Source organism: Rhodofomes roseus (genome assembly GCF_022264815.1).
Source record: "Rhodofomes roseus strain CIRM-BRFM 1785 chromosome Unknown C8Q71scaffold_7, whole genome shotgun sequence".
Taxonomy (NCBI): domain Eukaryota; kingdom Fungi; phylum Basidiomycota; class Agaricomycetes; order Polyporales; family Fomitopsidaceae; genus Rhodofomes; species Rhodofomes roseus.
This window is the reverse complement of record NW_025952963.1, coordinates 1114496-1129941: the sequence shown is the minus strand read 5'-3', so window position 1 is coordinate 1129941 and position 15446 is coordinate 1114496. Positions and strand designations below refer to the sequence as shown.

At 55.6% G+C, this 15446-nt stretch overlaps 4 protein-coding genes across 4 annotated transcripts; 3 read left to right on the top strand and 1 right to left on the bottom strand.

The window, feature by feature from the left end:
* Window positions 1-271: 271 nt before the first annotated feature.
* Window positions 272-2704, top strand: C8Q71DRAFT_752046 (uncharacterized protein). Its single transcript, XM_047923351.1, has 5 exons — window positions 272-404; window positions 467-821; window positions 877-1381; window positions 1460-2276; window positions 2330-2704. Exons 1-5 carry the CDS (start codon window positions 375-377, stop codon window positions 2588-2590), a joined length of 1968 nt encoding a protein of 655 aa, XP_047780520.1. The 5' UTR covers window positions 272-374; the 3' UTR covers window positions 2591-2704.
* Window positions 2705-3300: 596 nt separating this feature from the next.
* C8Q71DRAFT_752040 (uncharacterized protein) lies at window positions 3301-6498 on the bottom strand. Its single transcript, XM_047923350.1, has 5 exons — window positions 6269-6498; window positions 5828-6215; window positions 4411-5770; window positions 4005-4351; window positions 3301-3950 (listed from the first exon to the last, which is right to left on the bottom strand). Exons 2-5 carry the CDS (start codon window positions 6197-6199, stop codon window positions 3318-3320), a joined length of 2712 nt encoding a protein of 903 aa, XP_047780519.1. The 5' UTR covers window positions 6200-6215; window positions 6269-6498; the 3' UTR covers window positions 3301-3317.
* Window positions 6499-7140: 642 nt separating this feature from the next.
* C8Q71DRAFT_537869 (caspase domain-containing protein) lies at window positions 7141-10253 on the top strand. Its single transcript, XM_047919212.1, has 18 exons — window positions 7141-7393; window positions 7453-7470; window positions 7520-7615; window positions 7666-7922; window positions 8361-8491; window positions 8547-8628; window positions 8689-8774; window positions 8849-8909; window positions 8975-9084; window positions 9137-9199; window positions 9256-9280; window positions 9335-9444; window positions 9533-9637; window positions 9728-9808; window positions 9884-9902; window positions 9956-10001; window positions 10075-10132; window positions 10200-10253. The coding sequence occupies exons 1-18, from the start codon at window positions 7332-7334 to the stop codon at window positions 10224-10226; spliced, it is 1437 nt and encodes a 478-aa protein (XP_047780518.1). The 5' UTR covers window positions 7141-7331; the 3' UTR covers window positions 10227-10253.
* Window positions 10254-12422: 2169 nt separating this feature from the next.
* Window positions 12423-15411, top strand: C8Q71DRAFT_906381 (general substrate transporter). The gene is made up of 15 exons (XM_047928922.1): window positions 12423-12690; window positions 12744-12805; window positions 12865-12872; window positions 12934-12967; window positions 13020-13174; window positions 13226-13352; window positions 13404-13727; window positions 13782-14069; window positions 14129-14218; window positions 14280-14333; window positions 14392-14462; window positions 14518-14603; window positions 14672-14749; window positions 14812-14850; window positions 14916-15411. The coding sequence occupies exons 1-15, from the start codon at window positions 12625-12627 to the stop codon at window positions 15102-15104; spliced, it is 1671 nt and encodes a 556-aa protein (XP_047780517.1). The 5' UTR covers window positions 12423-12624; the 3' UTR covers window positions 15105-15411.
* The last annotated feature ends 35 nt before the right edge of the window (window positions 15412-15446 follow it).

Below are 15446 nucleotides of genomic sequence, written 5' to 3'. Positions count from 1 at the left end.
CATCCCCGATGCCTTTAGTAGTCACGGTGGGGCTGGCACTGTCCTAAGTTATCGAGCTCTCAACGGCTCAAGTATTCCCAGATTTAACTGTATTTTTCCACATCGTCAGGACCTCAAAATCCAACTCCTCATGATCTGTAAGAGCTGCGTACCTCGCGGTCGACTTCTGTTGTTGAGCTGCGGAGCGGCGAGCGTTCAATCGCCTCTGGCTGACTCAGCCTGCCACAGACCGACGATGTTGCCATAAATGGACACCCCGCCCAAGTCCCGAACACACGTTGGCGCCGGCGGTGGCCTCTTCTAACTTACTCAGAACTCACCACATCAACGTGTCCCATTGGCAACAGAAGTCTCTGGAGCGGAACCGTAGACGGATGGCGTTCACGTATGCACCCGACTTTGTGGTGAGTCAGTGGCAGAATGTACGCGCTCAGGGCATATTCTCGAATCTCCTGGCATCTACTAGATCAAGAGAAAGCGGAGAGGACTACCTGAAACCCATCCGCTGCACCAGTCATTTACGACAGCAGTACAAGGAGAATGTGGACAAGATGTCCCTGGCTGGACAGTCCTTCAAGACGATACCTCGGACCGTGACGAAGTAACTGCACCGAACGACGGGACTTGTGTTCAGCGACCAACAGAACCAATGACTGACCAGGATCTTCGGGCTCTCACAGTCGAAGACTTTCTGCGATGGTCTGTCCGTACGCCACCAGCGAAACGATACGGAGGGCGTAAGCAACGTCGAGCGAAGCAGCAATCACGACTCCCCGGTACCTCGGAGCACCATCCCGGAGACGACGCTCCTCGTTTCTCCGGTAACTCCGCGTCTAGTAGACTCGTTGTACATACGGGCTCATCAATATGTCGCAGGTAATGGAGTGGAAGATAGCGCGAAGGCACCCTCGTCGAAGATGGCGCGAAAGCAGCGTGCCCGGAAGCCCAAGTCGCTCGCCAGTTGCACGTTCACCACTGCAGCCCTCTCGCACGGCCCCACGACCCAGATCGGGCCGCATACAGGCGGCCGCGTCCCGCTCACCTTCGTTGACGTAGATGAAGACATCCCTCCGCAGCCTGCAAGCAAGAAAGGGAGGCTCGTGGACCCGCGGAAGTCCATTGCCTTCCTCGACATGCCGTCGCCTCCACCCGTCAGCACGCGTTCTGAGACGCGACCTACTCTCCGTCCCTCGAGGAGGCCAATAACGAAGTGGATGTTACGCACTGCGGACGTCAGAAACGCCTCTCGGGGTCATAAAGTCTCGCATGGCCGCGCGCCCCCATATTCTCCAACTGTCACCGATCGCGATCAGGCCCGGTGCACTGTGTTCCCATTTGCGCTTGTCCCGCTGGAGGAACATGAAGCGTCCTTGCAATCAAAGTATGTGTTTTCTCACTGCCTGCGCGTGCGCGATGCGCAGATACGAGCGAACTCTGACTTGCAGCCTACCCCTTTCAGAAAACGCCAGCTGGACGTTCCGGCTGAACTCTCGGGAGCAGCATGTCGTAAAACGGTACGGGAAGAGGAAGAACCGCCCTGGGATGCGCCGCGACCTGCAGTAACGGTGACTCCTGTACCTCCGCGACAGGTGCACAACCAAGTGCGACCGAACGGGCGGTACCCTGGAAAGCCCGTCCATGGACAAGTACCCCTCGCTCCACCCGACATCATCGCTCGATCGCCGCGTTCACGCTTCGGACAGTCTGCGTCGTCGGAAGACCCTCGTCAACTCTTGTATGCGCAAGACGGCTTCGACGCGGCAGCGATCGCAATGTCGGGTGAATCATCTGATGCTGTCCAAGATACCTCGACTAGCACTGCTACGTCAACGTACCCGGATTGCCCGAATCGGGCTGGAACTTGCAACTCTCTGGCTGATCGTCCTGATCGTGCTGCTGCTGTTGTAGGGTCCTCGAATCCGACCAACACTGCTACTCTGGCTGTCACTTCTGACGCGTGTGCTGTTACTTTCTCGTCAACTCGTAGTCTCGGCGACACTGGTGCTATCGGAACGTTGGCTCTAACTACTGACGATATTCCTGTGGAGAAGAGCGTTCGTTTGCGGCCTCTGGCGTCATACCTAGATTCTCTGCGAGAGACTGCACGCGCAGCTACCCAGCTACAATCAGCGGCCAATCAAGAAGAGTGTGGGCTCTCAGCAAAGAGTCGCAGTACCAAGAGCGTGGGTCAATTGCTCCAGAACGGCGGCCCGTCCGTTGCGGACCGGTCCGCTCGGTATAGAGATCTGCGCTCTCAGACGACGATGGACCGTAATGTGCGTGTCTTTCACTGGGCGAGCGTGCGCACGGACTCATACCCTGTATCTAGGCTCGCGGTAGCCCAGCGCCGTATGCCCGAACCGAAGCAACGCGTGAACATCACTCCCGACGTGCCATTCGTCCACGGCCTGTCCGAGTCCAAGGCGGCAAGTCAAGCCCTAGGTTCCTCGCGTATAATCATACGGAACGGTTTGGTTCCCCGATGCTTCTTGCCGCCGAGGGTGACATGAATGAGCTGGTTGGCGATGAAGAGTATGATTCAATGTTGACGTCCAACTTGGATCTGTTCTCTGGTTACCGTGGCGGATGAGCGACATGCCATGTAGATCCGTATGCTGTCTGTCGATGTTGCGTTGCTGTACATTGTGAAGTGTATGCTATGGACGTCTGGATGCACCTAATTCAATGTGGCTTTGAGATTTGACAGCCTAAGTGTACGATGCTATGAACATTCTCAGATGGCGGAGGCGCTCTGTCTGACTCATGCGGAGAACGTTTGATCGACTGGGACTCGGAGGGTGCGCTCAACGCACAACGTCACTTCCAAGACGCGCCCGCGCAGGCGGTGCGACACCCTCGGGCCCACTTCTGTGTTGGTGGCCTTTCTTTGCTTATCTGAGGCAATTTTTGCACTGGACATTGAGACAAGACTGCAGTAGACTAGGTGATGTCTCCGGGCTCGTTGTGCAGTAGTCGAGTTCCGCAACGTCGGCGTAAAGATCGATGGAGGTGGAGTGACAGAAGCGCAATCGCTTCAGCGACCGAGGACGGTAAACGGGGTCAAGTCATTGCCCAAGTCTCGTCATTCGGACGTCGTAATTCAGTGCCCATGACGTGACGTGAACAAATGCATTCACATACGAATGAACTGGGAATACACAGTGCAACACGATGGCCCTCAGAATATAGATACAACACAAGGCTACACAAAGACGGCTCAAAGCGTGTCTCGGTCGATACATGATTAAATAGGTGAAAATGTCCGAGATTGAAACCTTGAACAAACGACTCCACGATACTCGCTGCGCACATACCACCTAGCTTGAAGCATTGCCTTCCGACTCGGGACTGCCAGTGTCGATGCCCAAGGGACTCCTTACCATTGCCCTCTTCGACGCATGTTGAGGCAGCCTCCGTGGGTCACCCACCGAGTCCTCCGTGACCATATCATCAGTCGTCGCCTCCTCGTCCCTGGCACGTTTCTTGCCGCGACTTTTCTGGCTGCCTGTAGAAGAGTCATTGCTGTCGCCCGGAATCTTGAACGGCAGAGCGCGGTCGTTCTCTGGCCAGGACGCACTGTCCGCGAGGGCTTCATCGAACAAGTCCAAGACGCTCTCGTAGGTCAGAGGAGTAATGTTCGGAACCCCCTCAAGTGGTATGTTCCGAAGACAGAGGACCTTGTACTTGCGGATGAGAGTAGTCAGCGGCTTGTTGCCTTCGACTTCCCAGAGCATGGGTTTAGTGAGGAACGCTTGTTTTGCGTTCGCGCTTCCGGTTTCGGTGCTAGGACCAAAAATATTGATGTAAAGCTGGTAAGCCGGGAAGGAAGTATGCCGGGTGTGTCGCAACACCATGCACAGCAAGAGCCAAAACACGGATTCTAGGTCGTGGCGAACTTCGTGCGCAACGTAGCTGCACAGAATCTCGATAGCCATGTAAATCAGAGTTCCCTAATAGGAAGACGGTTAGTACCAGTAAATGGTCATAGTCATAGATGGGCGCACAGTTCGCTCCTTCATCCTCATCCTCGTCTTCCATGCCTCCCGCTCGGCTTCGTCCCCCAAGTCTTTTCCGTCCTCTTTCTTGCAAAAGAGGATAGGTATCTCCTTCTCCGGAGGCGCTGGACGCTCAGAATGAGGTAGATTCTTGTTGTACTCCTCGACAAACTGCTTCCAAGTGTCCTCATCGATCTGTTGATAGCCCGCGTGCTTGAGTGCAGTCTTCCAGTCAAAGGCGTAATCAAGATCGAGCAGGAACCCAACGAAAACATGGATCGATCCGTCGTAGATCATGACATTGCCTTCACTTATATCCCGGTGTGTGATACCTTGCTGAAATAACTGTCGATGCCCTGGCACACACGAGTGAGCGACACTGACAACGAATTGGATGTAACGAGGAGTCACTTACCAATAACAACGTCTCGTAGCGCCTCCACAAGCTCTCTTGTCGACGCGAACTCGGATAAAGGCCGACCGGTCGTCTTCATCACGACCCGCGTGTGGCTTCGTTCGTTGTACTTGGCCTTGTTCGCATGTCTTAACCAGCCACAGATCGTACGGTGATACACATCGTACGCAGGCGGGTGGTCCACGCCGCTAGCAAGTGCGTCCATGGCGTCGTCGCTTGCCTCCGGTGGTGAGTCGCTCTGCTTTGAAAGGAGCTTGGCCGCCTCGCGCGCACCGAGGTCATCCGAAAACGTCACGCTCGGAAGCCCATACAGCTCTGAGGCGGCAGCATCGAGTTCAGCCTCTGCTTCGAGTTCATCAAAGTCTTCCGAGCGTATGGGGCAGCCTTGGTCATCCAGTTTGAAACCGCCATCCGGCAACATCGGTTTGTCCTCGTCGTTGCGGTGCAGGAAAACGTAGTCGGCGACGTTCGCCCACCACGGTCGATTTTGAGGGTCGAATGCATGCCGCAGGCGATCGTATAGCGCGTCTTCACGGTCACGAGCGAGTTGCCTCCAGGCCTCCTTGATCACGAGGGGCTCCCACGTCCCTTCCTCGAATGCGTCCCAGACCGCCGTCGAACGCGAGAACAGCCGAGGATTCATGAAACGGAGTCGGTAGAGCAGGTACCTCGTCGCCCCTGCCTCCGAGCCGTCTTTGTTGTACCTTGACGCCGTCGTCCACCGACACGCATGCTTCTCACTCTCCGTAAGGCAGCCCTTCCCTGCCTCCACGCACTTCTCGTTGGCCAGCTGGACTTCCTCGTCCGTGGCCGGCTGAAGTGACGGATCCGCGCCGAGAACCATATGAACGAGGGGTGCGTTGGCTCGGCCCCTGTCGTGTTCCCGGTTGTGGCAGAAACGCCAGAGCAGTTCGTGGAGAGGCCATGGATCCTTCTTATAGTTGAACGCCTTTGAGACGACGCATGCCGCATGGTCAAAGCGATAGATCCTAGCCGTGTCACAGTAGATACCAACGATGTAGACGTAGAGCATCCCATGCGTCAGCATGAGGTTCCGCGCACTCTTCGCGATCTGCGTGAGTACGCCTGTTGCCTCCTTGCCGTACTTCACACCGCGCAGCCCGATCGGATCCTCGCGTTTTGTCGGCTTCACTTCGATGGCCATCGCAATCCGACGCCAGTTCAAGTGCCAGTCTGAATCGGCCTCGGCGGGAAACGACATGAGAATGTCTGGCAATGTATAATTGTGTTCGTCTTCCCATGCCGAGTAGGGAAACCGCAAAGCGCGTTTGCTGCCGTTGGCAAACCGAGGTCTGCGCGCAGGCTTGAATTTGCGAACTATGCTTTCAAGGCCCTTGATCTGGTGATGTGGCCGGAGTCAGTCATGTGGACAGTGTAGTTAAGAGCCCAGACGTACGATATGCGGGTACATCTCAGTCTCCCGTCCTGTGGTAGGGACAGTCTTGAAGGGGGTCGCTGGGTCGTTCCATGGGCGCGCGGCACGAGATGGGGCCTCGCATGGAACATAGGTGTCGAAGAACTCGACCAGACTCTTGTCGAATACGTTGATTTTGCCATTGATTTCGGCGGCCCAAGAGTCCTTGTTCACTTCGCTTGACCCGACGGCTTGCTCCTTTGTGGCGACTCCATTGCCAGATTTCCGAGAGCGCATGGTGCCGTACATGTCGGATGAGGAAGGTGAGCCGAGACGACCAGAAGAACCGCTAGATCCTCCAGTGCAGGACCCGGAGGACTGAGAAGACGAGGACACGGGCGTTCGAGGCGACATCGCTGCGGTTTATATACTGAGTTGGTATCAGTCAGTGTGAAAGGTTTCGGTGAAGAGAAGTGTAGTCACCGTTGGGACAATGCACAAGGGAGTATCCTTCTTTGGGAACTTCTGCTAGGCTGTGATCGAACCCGTTGCTATAAGCCCGAAATGGATGCGTGTCGGTGAATCGAGACCCAGAGGCGGTGTCTGCTTTGTCCTTTGTCCGACTAATATGGTAGGCAAGGCGTGTCTTCGTAAGCTCGACGTGGCTGTGCGGTGATCCAGGTTCGTCGCGTGGACGCAGGTGAAGGTTGGGATAGATTGGGAGGAAGCGCTGTGGCTTCGGCGAGGCAAGCCACAGACGCGTGTGACGCGGTCACGTGTTTGTGGCTGCCCTTACCGCTCGGCAGGCTGCAGCGGCGCAGCCCTTCCGAGAACGTCCGATCGACTGCCAGTGTTGCTCATGTGCTCGTATAACTTCGGCGCAGCCATAGCGACGGAGCTTGAGCAGAGATCTGAAAAAGATAAGGAGTAATAGCATGGTGCTTCTGACGACTGTACAGTGGGTTGACGCCGACGTGTGTTGTACAAGGTTGTGTATAGTATACTTAGTGACTTACTAGTCGACCGACCATTTGCCTAATCGGGGCATGTGGCGGCGCATTGTGATGCAGTCGGCTTCCAAGATACAGCGATATCTGAACAGTGTTTGCATGTGTGATAACTTACTATACGTAGCTCCTAGACAATCGGACGTTTGAGTTTTAGCTTGTTGAACTTGCAGGTCAATTGGAATTTCAGGGACCAACTTACCGAGAGATTACGTAAACTAAGTACTTACCGTACCGGACTGCAATCACTTCCAACTATGCACACTGAGGTGACATTCGTTCTAATCGAAGCATAATATATAAGTATCTCTCTCATCACTGGCTCTCGGATCTCCCCGTGCGGCGTGGGTCGCATTTCCTCGTTTCCTGGACTTTCTGCTAACGCGGTGTTCCGGATAACGTGACCGTGGCTGCGCATTGATGCTGGGTGGCTGCAGCCACCAGGTCGACGCAGCCTGAGTGCGCTGCTACATACTGTCACGCCATCTCCTGCTTGACCAGCACCTCTTCACCCCTCGTATCGAATAAATCGAAGTCTTATGTGGAATGACTACCCCGGAAACCAGCGCGGATACCCTCCGCCACCGAGCGAAGGCGATTCGTCCGTCATTTCCTGATTCGAACATGTGCGATCTACTGACCAAGAGATGTGTTATGTAGCATGAGGTTCCCTTCCCCGTATGTCCTGGTCTCTTCTGAGTGACTTGAAGTATTGAATCTTGATCAGAGGTATGCCTCAAGCGTCGCGAGGTTACGAACCGGGTTATGCACCGTCGTACGGATCGCCGGGCTACGCGCCCCCGCCAGGGCCGCCACCCGTCCAGTCAGTGGACCCATATCTGCAGCTGATCCACCCTCACATATTGAAACTAGAAGGGATCCGTGGGGACCGCCTCCTGGCCCTCCACCCAGCCACCACCACCATCACCATCACCACCAAGGTAGCGGGTACGCTCCCCCTCCTGGCCCACCACCGTCTATTCCTCCGAGACCATCACCAGGCGGCTACGCGCCGCCGCCAGGCCCGCCAATCTCTGGGTATGGCTCGCCGTCGCCTGGTCTTGGACGACAGTATGCGCCTCCCTCAGGCGCGCCGCCCGGTCAGTATGGCTCTTCAGACCCGTACTCAGGCCAGTATGCTCCTCCGCGTAAGTTGACCCAAAACACAATCAGCATATCAAGGTATCTGAGCTCGAGGCCTCGTGTGAGATGCTGAATGAGATACTACAAATCTCTATTCCGGTACTCCACGGTGGGACATCTTGAGTTTCCCCGAGGTGCATAACCACGTATCATGCGCACTAGGGCACTGTTATGGAACGTGAATTGTGCACGCATGGATAACTATCACCGTTGGGATAGAAATCTGATCGCGAGGTCATTGCATGCTTATCTGGAGCGTTGCGACCGAAGCGAACGCACCGTATCCCAAGATACAGTACCCTGACACGGGACATTGCTTGCAACCTAGTGGAGATAACTTATGCTGTCTCGCACTGAGAAACCTTGATATGTCGTTGTATCCGCAGTATCGACGAAGAGTCACTTACCCTCGGCGATGTCCGCAGTCGGGCCTCCGCCGCGCCCTCCCGCAGGTCAGCAGCACTATGGACCGACGATGGACACACCCGGCGGGCAGCAGCAGATGCAACCATACTTCCAATATTCTCAATGTACTGGAAAGAAGAAGGCGCTCTGCGTACGTCCTCACGATCGCTTGACGCAGCTGTGCAGCACTGGATGTATTTACACAGATTGGGATTAACTACATCGGGACCTCCCAGGAACTGAAGGGATGCATCAACGATGCAAACAACATGCGTCGTTTCCTCATCCGTACGCATTTCATCTAGATCAGTTGCTGGTGTGACTGTCCTTTCTCACCGCGGTTCACAGAAGAATATGGATACCAAGATGATGATATTGTCATGCTGACTGACGACCAAATGGAACCGAGGTCCATTCCTACGCGGATAAACATGGTCAGCAATCGTCTTCCCATACGTCCGAAAAACCTTGATGGTGATATCCGCTCCCGCGGCGCCCCTGCTTATAGATCCATGCCTTCCAATGGCTCGTGAGAGATGCCCGACCGAACGATTCGCTCTTCCTGCATTGTGCGTAGATCGCGGTCTCGTGATGGTGTTTCCTGACACTGACCGCCGGCCTGGGATTGCTCTAGACTCCGGACATGGCGGTCTCACGAAAGACCTGGATGGTGACGAAGAGAGTGGCTACGACGAGGTGATCTACCCTGTGGACTTCCAAGCGAATGGCCAGATCGTAGACGATGTACGTCTGCGTCGAGCGTCTCTTATATTGTGCTTGACTCACCACGATGCAGGAGTTGCACGACCTCCTCGTGAAGCCTCTTCCGCAGGGATGTCGTCTCACGGCTATTTTCGACGTATGTTCTACACCAACCACTGCATGGAAGTCATGATTGACCGCGTTTGCAAACAGTCCTGTCACTCCGGCTCTGTTATGGGTAAGTCATATGTCCTAAAACCAGAGACGGTGTCTCTCAATATCGTGTGCATAGACCTTCCATACATGTACTCTCACGAAGGAAAGATCAAGGAACCCAATTTGGCAGCAGAAGCCGCGCAAGGCCTCCTTGGGGCCGTCAGCTCTTATGCTCGGGGTGATATTGTACGTCTTCGTTTCTGCTTTCGCCGTAATTGGGCCTCCCCGACGGCTGGCGGTCTCATCCATGACTTACTGTCTATATTCTGGGCAGGGTGGCATGCTCGGCTCTGTATCGGGCATCTTCAAGGGTGTGACAGGCTCAAACCAAGGCGCGCGCGAGAGAACACGTCAGACGAAGACAAGCCCCGCCGATGTGGTGAGTATCCGCGTGCCATGATCTGCGCACCGCTTTCTACAACCATGAGAACGGCCCCACCAATCGACACTGACAATCCTTCTCCAACAGATCTGCTGGGGCGGCTGCAAGGACCAGCAGACCAGCGCGGATACGTTCGAAGGCGGGCAGGCGACGGGAGCCATGAGTTACGTGAGTGGACTTCTCTCGCTGTTCTGCGTCTCCACCGCTCTTAACACCGACATTTCAATTTGCGTCGTGATCCAGGCTTTCATGACCGTCCTCCGTACGTACTCGATCCGCTCCGCCTGTCCGTCGCCCGCTGACGATCTCCCACAGGGCAAAACAAGCAGCTAAGCTACCAGCAGCTGCTCGTGAATGTTCGGTACGTATTCGCTATTGCTTCTCGCCGCGCCACGCGATTGGGCACTCGTACTGAGACGTGCATTTTCGTGTAGGGGGATCCTCTATAGCAAGTACAGCCAGAAGCCGCAGCTCTCGAGTTCTCATCCGATCGTGCGTACTCCTCCGAGCTTCGTTGGCTCTCACGTGGAGCATGCCTTAATGATCTGCACTGTTGCAGGAAACGAATTTGTTGTTCATCTGTTGAGGCGTCGGACAGACGTGTATAGCTCAGCCAGAGCGATCCTTGCATTGATATGCCTATTGACACTGTAACCTGTTCTTGCAACTTTTTCTGCGACTCCTTCTTGCACTCCTACGCTGCGAATGTAATGTATTCCTGATGCTAGTCTTCCTACACAATTCTTGTGCCGCCTGCATGCAAGAGCACGGCGAGACGACCGAATACACTGCCCCCGCACGCTTCTCTGCCACGGTCACCGCTCTGCCACCTGCCGCGCCCGCCGATCGCCCAACAATCGAGAGAGTGAAGTAGTTATACCACCATCGATACCATCGACCAAGTATATCCCGTAAGGGGCGCGAGCCGCTGCAGATGTGCAGATTTGGGCAGCGCAGATCCTGGACGGCTCCGCACCCTCGTCGCCGCGAAGTGGGAAAGTGTGGGGGATGCGGGGTGGGAGAGGAAGGGTGTCGAGGAGCCGACGAAAGCCTAACAGTGTGTGGGGTAGAGCCTCCGTATTGCCGGCGGACGGACTCGGTGGCTGAGCGGCATCTAGTGAGTCGGATGGTGTTGACGACAGTGACGGTCTGGCCTTTTCTGTCGCGCTGCTGCTGGTGGCAAGGAGCGGAGACGTCCGGTAGTGATGTTGAGGGCATTGGGGCACGGAGGGCCGTTGGCATCGAAAGAAGGGATGCGGAGTGACGCACCCGACGACACAGAGGTTATGCTCAGCATACGACACTTCGTCCGGTGCGATATCCAGGTTCCGTGCGCGGCCCGTTGGCCACCGGGTCCATCGTCGGATGATGTTTGCAGTCGTGCGCGTTACATGGAACTTGACGTCGGATTCTCGTAGGCGGTGTTCGGCAGGAGGGAAGTACCTCGGGACAGAGGTTGAGTACGAGCAGCGAGACAGTCAATCGGCAGAAGGAACGCAGGAGGCTTTTGCAGCAGCCATTTATCACAAACCAGGAGACTCGTGTATGGGAAGTATGGCGCTTGGACGCACCACAACGGTTGAGTTCCGCGCACCCCGTGAGCCTCAAGAAGCGATGTTCATATTCGTCCATACATTTGGCCCCAGCGCGCTACAGCGAAGGGTGCAGGCCTGTCAATGGAGAGCTGGATGAGCATCTACGGCCGCGCTCGTAGCAGGTCCGTACGACAAGTGTCGACTGGTTGGGTGTAAAGCACGGAAAGTTCGACGATTTTTATCAAGCCGTCTCAACACTGTGACGCCCAGACTCCAGACGATGGCAAACCAGGTCTAACGGCCTCCCGGCAACGGAGGGGGCGGTCCGCGCCCATTTCCGATGTGAAGTGTCAAGTTCAGTCCAAGGCGCCCCCAGCATCCTAACGGCCGCGGATATATGTCGGTGGTGCTCCATGCTTTGCGACATCCTAGCGGGGATGCCAACAGCCAGAATGTGCCAGCCTTGAAGCTGCTGTACCCTGTTCCTGGTAAGTTTGCCGCATCGGCAGCATGACTGGGTGGTGTACGGCAGATAGCCGTTCGTGCGCTTGCACCAGTACGCTTTGCCACCGTGTTCTGTCACCGAGAAAGGTGACCTATCGTGCTTTATCTGTGAATGAAGCAAAAACCGTCTTCTTGCGGCCTCCGAGTAGGACAAAATCAGTGGCGAATGGTAGTGCCTTCTGGGAGGGTCCACAACAGGTCCTGGACTACCACCTTCGGCGGGTGTTCCTTATTGAGAGTTCTTTCTGCCTACCAGCGTGTGCCGGGTTCCGAACTCTCAGCTTGATCCGACATACGGCCGCCTCAACGCGTGCTTTAGCCTACGCGCTGACGTACCTATCTTGCAATGCCCCGCCGCTTCTCCTTCGTGTCACCGGGATGAGTGAAAGACGCGTAGGAAAGTCGACAACAAGTGAGGGCAGAGTGAAGGACGCTAAGTGAGGGTGTAGGTTGCAGCATGGTTGGCTTGAGCGCCGCTCTGAGTGATCGAGCGGGACGGGGCCGTCTGCGCATTGACGCGGACGACCCGGAAGGGCCGGAACAGCCTGCGAAGCCCTGACTGGGGGGAAGGGTTCGACGTCGACGTTCGACCCCGGGCCGCCAGCCTCCGCCAGCGCACGGAATGCGGGGACGTGGGAGGGCTGAACGCGGTTCATTGGCCAGATAGCGTTGACGCCCGGAGAAACCCTGAGACGCTCCGCTTCCCCGGTCGACCTGGAGGTGGGGGTTGATCATTATTGATCGCTTGATCAGTTCTAGGATGATGGCCTGCGCTGGGTTCTCCGTGTGACCTTGGCACCGTCCTGACCTACAGACTGGTTTGCGCGTAACCACACGCGCCCGGTGAAATGCATAAGAAGGCGGATCCACCGCGTGTTTCGTCGAGTCGTTCCGATATCCCTGGGCCCCGCAACGGAAGTCCTCGATTGACCAAGCGAATTCATCATGGGTGGTGGCGCCGTCGTAGCATCGAGTAGTCGTCGTAGGACGTTGGCCGGGCAGTCTGGCTTCGTGAGTGCGATATTCCTCGTCATGCTTGCTTGTGTCTGAACTATCTCGTATAGGCGGGGTTGGTGCACAATCGCAAGATCTTCGCAATTGCCGTCTTCGCGTCTCTGGGTGGCATGTGAGTATATTAGCTAGATGCATGTTTGCCATAAAACACGTACTGACGGTCCGAGCTAGGCTTTATGGTAACGCTGAATTCGCAGTCAGAGTATTCCCGCGCTTACGACTATGTGATGCACCGAACAGGATACAACCAGGGTGTCTTCTCAAGTGTACTGACGTATGTGGCTTGTCTGCCTCGGCCCACCTGTCGATTGACAATTTCTTGGCAGAATGTATACATTCGACCAGCGGATGGGAGATGCCGTCACGAACACAAATACGAAAGGCTGGCTCGTGTCTATACTCGAGCTCGGCGCTTGGTTCGGTGTGCTCTGTACAGGTTACCTTGCTGACAAGCTCGGGCGGAAGCACTCTATCGTTCTCGGTTAGTCGGCCCTTGCGTGCATGTCGTGACTCTGTTGACACTCGCCTATAGCTGTCATCATCTTCTGCGTTGGTGTCATTGTTCAGGACACGGCATACAAGCCCTCGTCGATATTTGCAGGCCGGTTTATCACCGGTTTGGGTGTCGGTTCGCTGAGTATGTCTGTGCCTCTCTACAAGTAAGCCTCAATTGTTTCACTCTCTGTTCTCATTTACTCACCCCTGTACAGCGCCGAGCTCGCACCGCCAGAAGTCCGTGGTAGTCTTGTCGCGCTCCAGCAATTGGCGATCACGTTCGGAATTATGATATCCTTCTGGATCGACTACGGCACGAACTACATCGGTGGAACGACCGACACGCAGTCCGAGGCTGCATGGCGTCTCCCGATCGCACTTCAGCTAGTGCCCGCGCTCATCCTCGGTGCTGGTATCCTCTTCATGCCATTCTCGCCGCGTTGGCTCGTGAACCAGGGTCGCGACGAGGAGGCCCTCATGGTCCTCAGCCGCGCAAGAGGTCTTCCGCCCAACTCAGAGGTCGTCCAGATTGAGTTCCTGTATGCCCCGTGCCCCAAGTTGTTGCCGCACGTATTGACGAACCCATTTTCTAGCGAAATCAGGGCTCAGTACCTGTTCGAGAAGGAGACGTCTGAGATGCAATTCCCTCAGTACCAGGATGGGTCGTGGAAGTCGAACTTTAAGCTCGGCCTGCTCGGTTACTGGAGTCTGATCCGGACGCCCTCCCTCCTGCGCCGTGTGATGATCGGCAGTCTGACCATGTTCTTCCAACAATGGACGGGTGTCAACGCCATTCTCTACTACGCACCAACCATCTTCCAGTCCCTCGGCCAGACCGGTAACACGGTGAACCTCCTTGCGACAGGAGTTGTGGGTATTGTGTAAGCATTTTCTAGCCAAGTCAGCCGTACGCCGGTGTTCCTGACTAGGCCGTGGGTAGGATGTGGGTTGCGACTATCCCTGCTGTTCTCTGGGTCGATAAGGTCGGCCGAAAGCCCGTCCTGGTCTCCGGTGCACTCCTCATGGCTGCGTGAGTCGTTAACCCCACTGCGCATCTCCAGGATCACTCACCAGATTTTTGCGTACTACAGGTGCCACCTCATTATTGCGGTTCTCACAGGTCTCTACCAGCACTCATGGCCTGAGTAAGACGATCACTCCCGTGTGCTTCAGGCAATGAGACTGATGAAATATTTCTCCCAGACACAAGGCGGCAGGCTGGGCTGCTTGCGCTATGGTCTGGGTGTTCTCCGCAGGATTTGGCTACAGCTGGGGTGAGTCATTAGCTTCAGAATGTGCGTTGACTAGCAGACACTTACGAATCCTCAGGCCCTTGCTCATGGGTTGTCGTTGCAGAGATCTGGCCACTCTCGGTGCGTGGCAAGGGCATGTCGATAGCGTCGTCCTCGAACTGGGTGCGTTCCTATGCTTTCTTGTTGGGATCGTCATGGGTGCTGATAAGAATGCTCTTTCACCTTACTAGATGAACAACTTCATCGTGGGGCAAGTCACGCCTACGATGATGAAGAACATCACCTTCGGCACCTTCGTGTTTTTCGGGGTAGGTTATCTTCCTTTGGCAATCTGACATCGGGCACCACTGACGACGCTGTACAACATTAGTCGTTCACGTTCCTTGGGGCTCTATTCATCGCATTCTTTGTGCGTACAGGCCCCGTCACCGATTATATTCCCTTTACTGACGCCGGCCGCTTTGTGCCTTGCAGGTGCCGGAGACGAAGGGCCTCACGCTCGAAGAGATGGACGACGTCTTCGGTTCGGAGGGCCTCGCTGCTGCGGATACGGAGCGGCAGCTCGCGATCGAGAAGCGTCTCGGACTCGACCAATACGCCTACGTCGGGTCGGACGCGGACAGCTCGGAGAAGCAGGAGATCCACATGAATCAGAAGGTTTAGGGGTTTGTCATGATCTGCTACGATCCAGCACCGGATATCGGCGCTGTGTAACGACACTGTTCTTCTATCAGCGACTATTCGTTTCGGCTGCGATGTACTCACTACTGTATCATACCAAGGCTGTTGATTGTATTCTTTTTTGCTGCCGCCTTTCGCGCTATCCAGAGGTTATGCATTGACATATCCGAGCCACCTCCGGGTGCGACAAAACGGCTCTGTGATGAGAAGTGCAGGAGAAAGCAGTGATTCACCATTCTCAGTTCATGAAGTTTCCATAACGTTAACAGCAACGGACAAAAAGGATTCGAAAGCTCTGGCGCTGCCCTGGGCAGGGAAGAGAGG

What these genes read in the sequence shown, in the direction of transcription:
- C8Q71DRAFT_906381 (XM_047928922.1), top strand. Translation starts at nt 12,625, where the DNA reads ATGGGTGGTGGCGCCGTCGTAGCATCGAGTAGTCGTCGTAGGACGTTG. An exon ending in TGGCCGGGCAGTCTGGCTTC is followed by an intron (nt 12,691 to 12,743) that starts GTGAGTGCGATA and finishes TATCTCGTATAG; the next exon opens with GCGGGGTTGGTGCACAATCG. An exon ending in GTCTTCTCAAGTGTACTGAC is followed by an intron (nt 12,968 to 13,019) that starts GTATGTGGCTTG and finishes ATTTCTTGGCAG; the next exon opens with AATGTATACATTCGACCAGC.
- C8Q71DRAFT_752046 (XM_047923351.1), top strand. Translation starts at nt 375, where the DNA reads ATGGCGTTCACGTATGCACCCGACTTTGTG. An exon ending in CGTATGCACCCGACTTTGTG is followed by an intron (nt 405 to 466) that starts GTGAGTCAGTGG and finishes GGCATCTACTAG; the next exon opens with ATCAAGAGAAAGCGGAGAGG. An exon ending in CGACGCTCCTCGTTTCTCCG is followed by an intron (nt 822 to 876) that starts GTAACTCCGCGT and finishes AATATGTCGCAG; the next exon opens with GTAATGGAGTGGAAGATAGC.
- C8Q71DRAFT_752040 (XM_047923350.1), bottom strand. Translation starts at nt 6,199, where the DNA reads ATGTCGCCTCGAACGCCCGTGTCCTCGTCTTCTCAGTCCTCCGGGTCC. An exon ending in GCTACGAGACGTTGTTATTG is followed by an intron (nt 4,352 to 4,410) that starts GTAAGTGACTCC and finishes CGTGTGTGCCAG; the next exon opens with GGCATCGACAGTTATTTCAG. An exon ending in TGAGGATGAAGGAGCGAACT is followed by an intron (nt 3,951 to 4,004) that starts GTGCGCCCATCT and finishes TCTTCCTATTAG; the next exon opens with GGAACTCTGATTTACATGGC.
- C8Q71DRAFT_537869 (XM_047919212.1), top strand. Translation starts at nt 7,332, where the DNA reads ATGTGGAATGACTACCCCGGAAACCAGCGCGGATACCCTCCGCCACCG. An exon ending in CCAGGGCCGCCACCCGTCCA is followed by an intron (nt 7,616 to 7,665) that starts GTCAGTGGACCC and finishes TATTGAAACTAG; the next exon opens with AAGGGATCCGTGGGGACCGC. An exon ending in CTTATGCTCGGGGTGATATT is followed by an intron (nt 9,445 to 9,532) that starts GTACGTCTTCGT and finishes TATTCTGGGCAG; the next exon opens with GGTGGCATGCTCGGCTCTGT.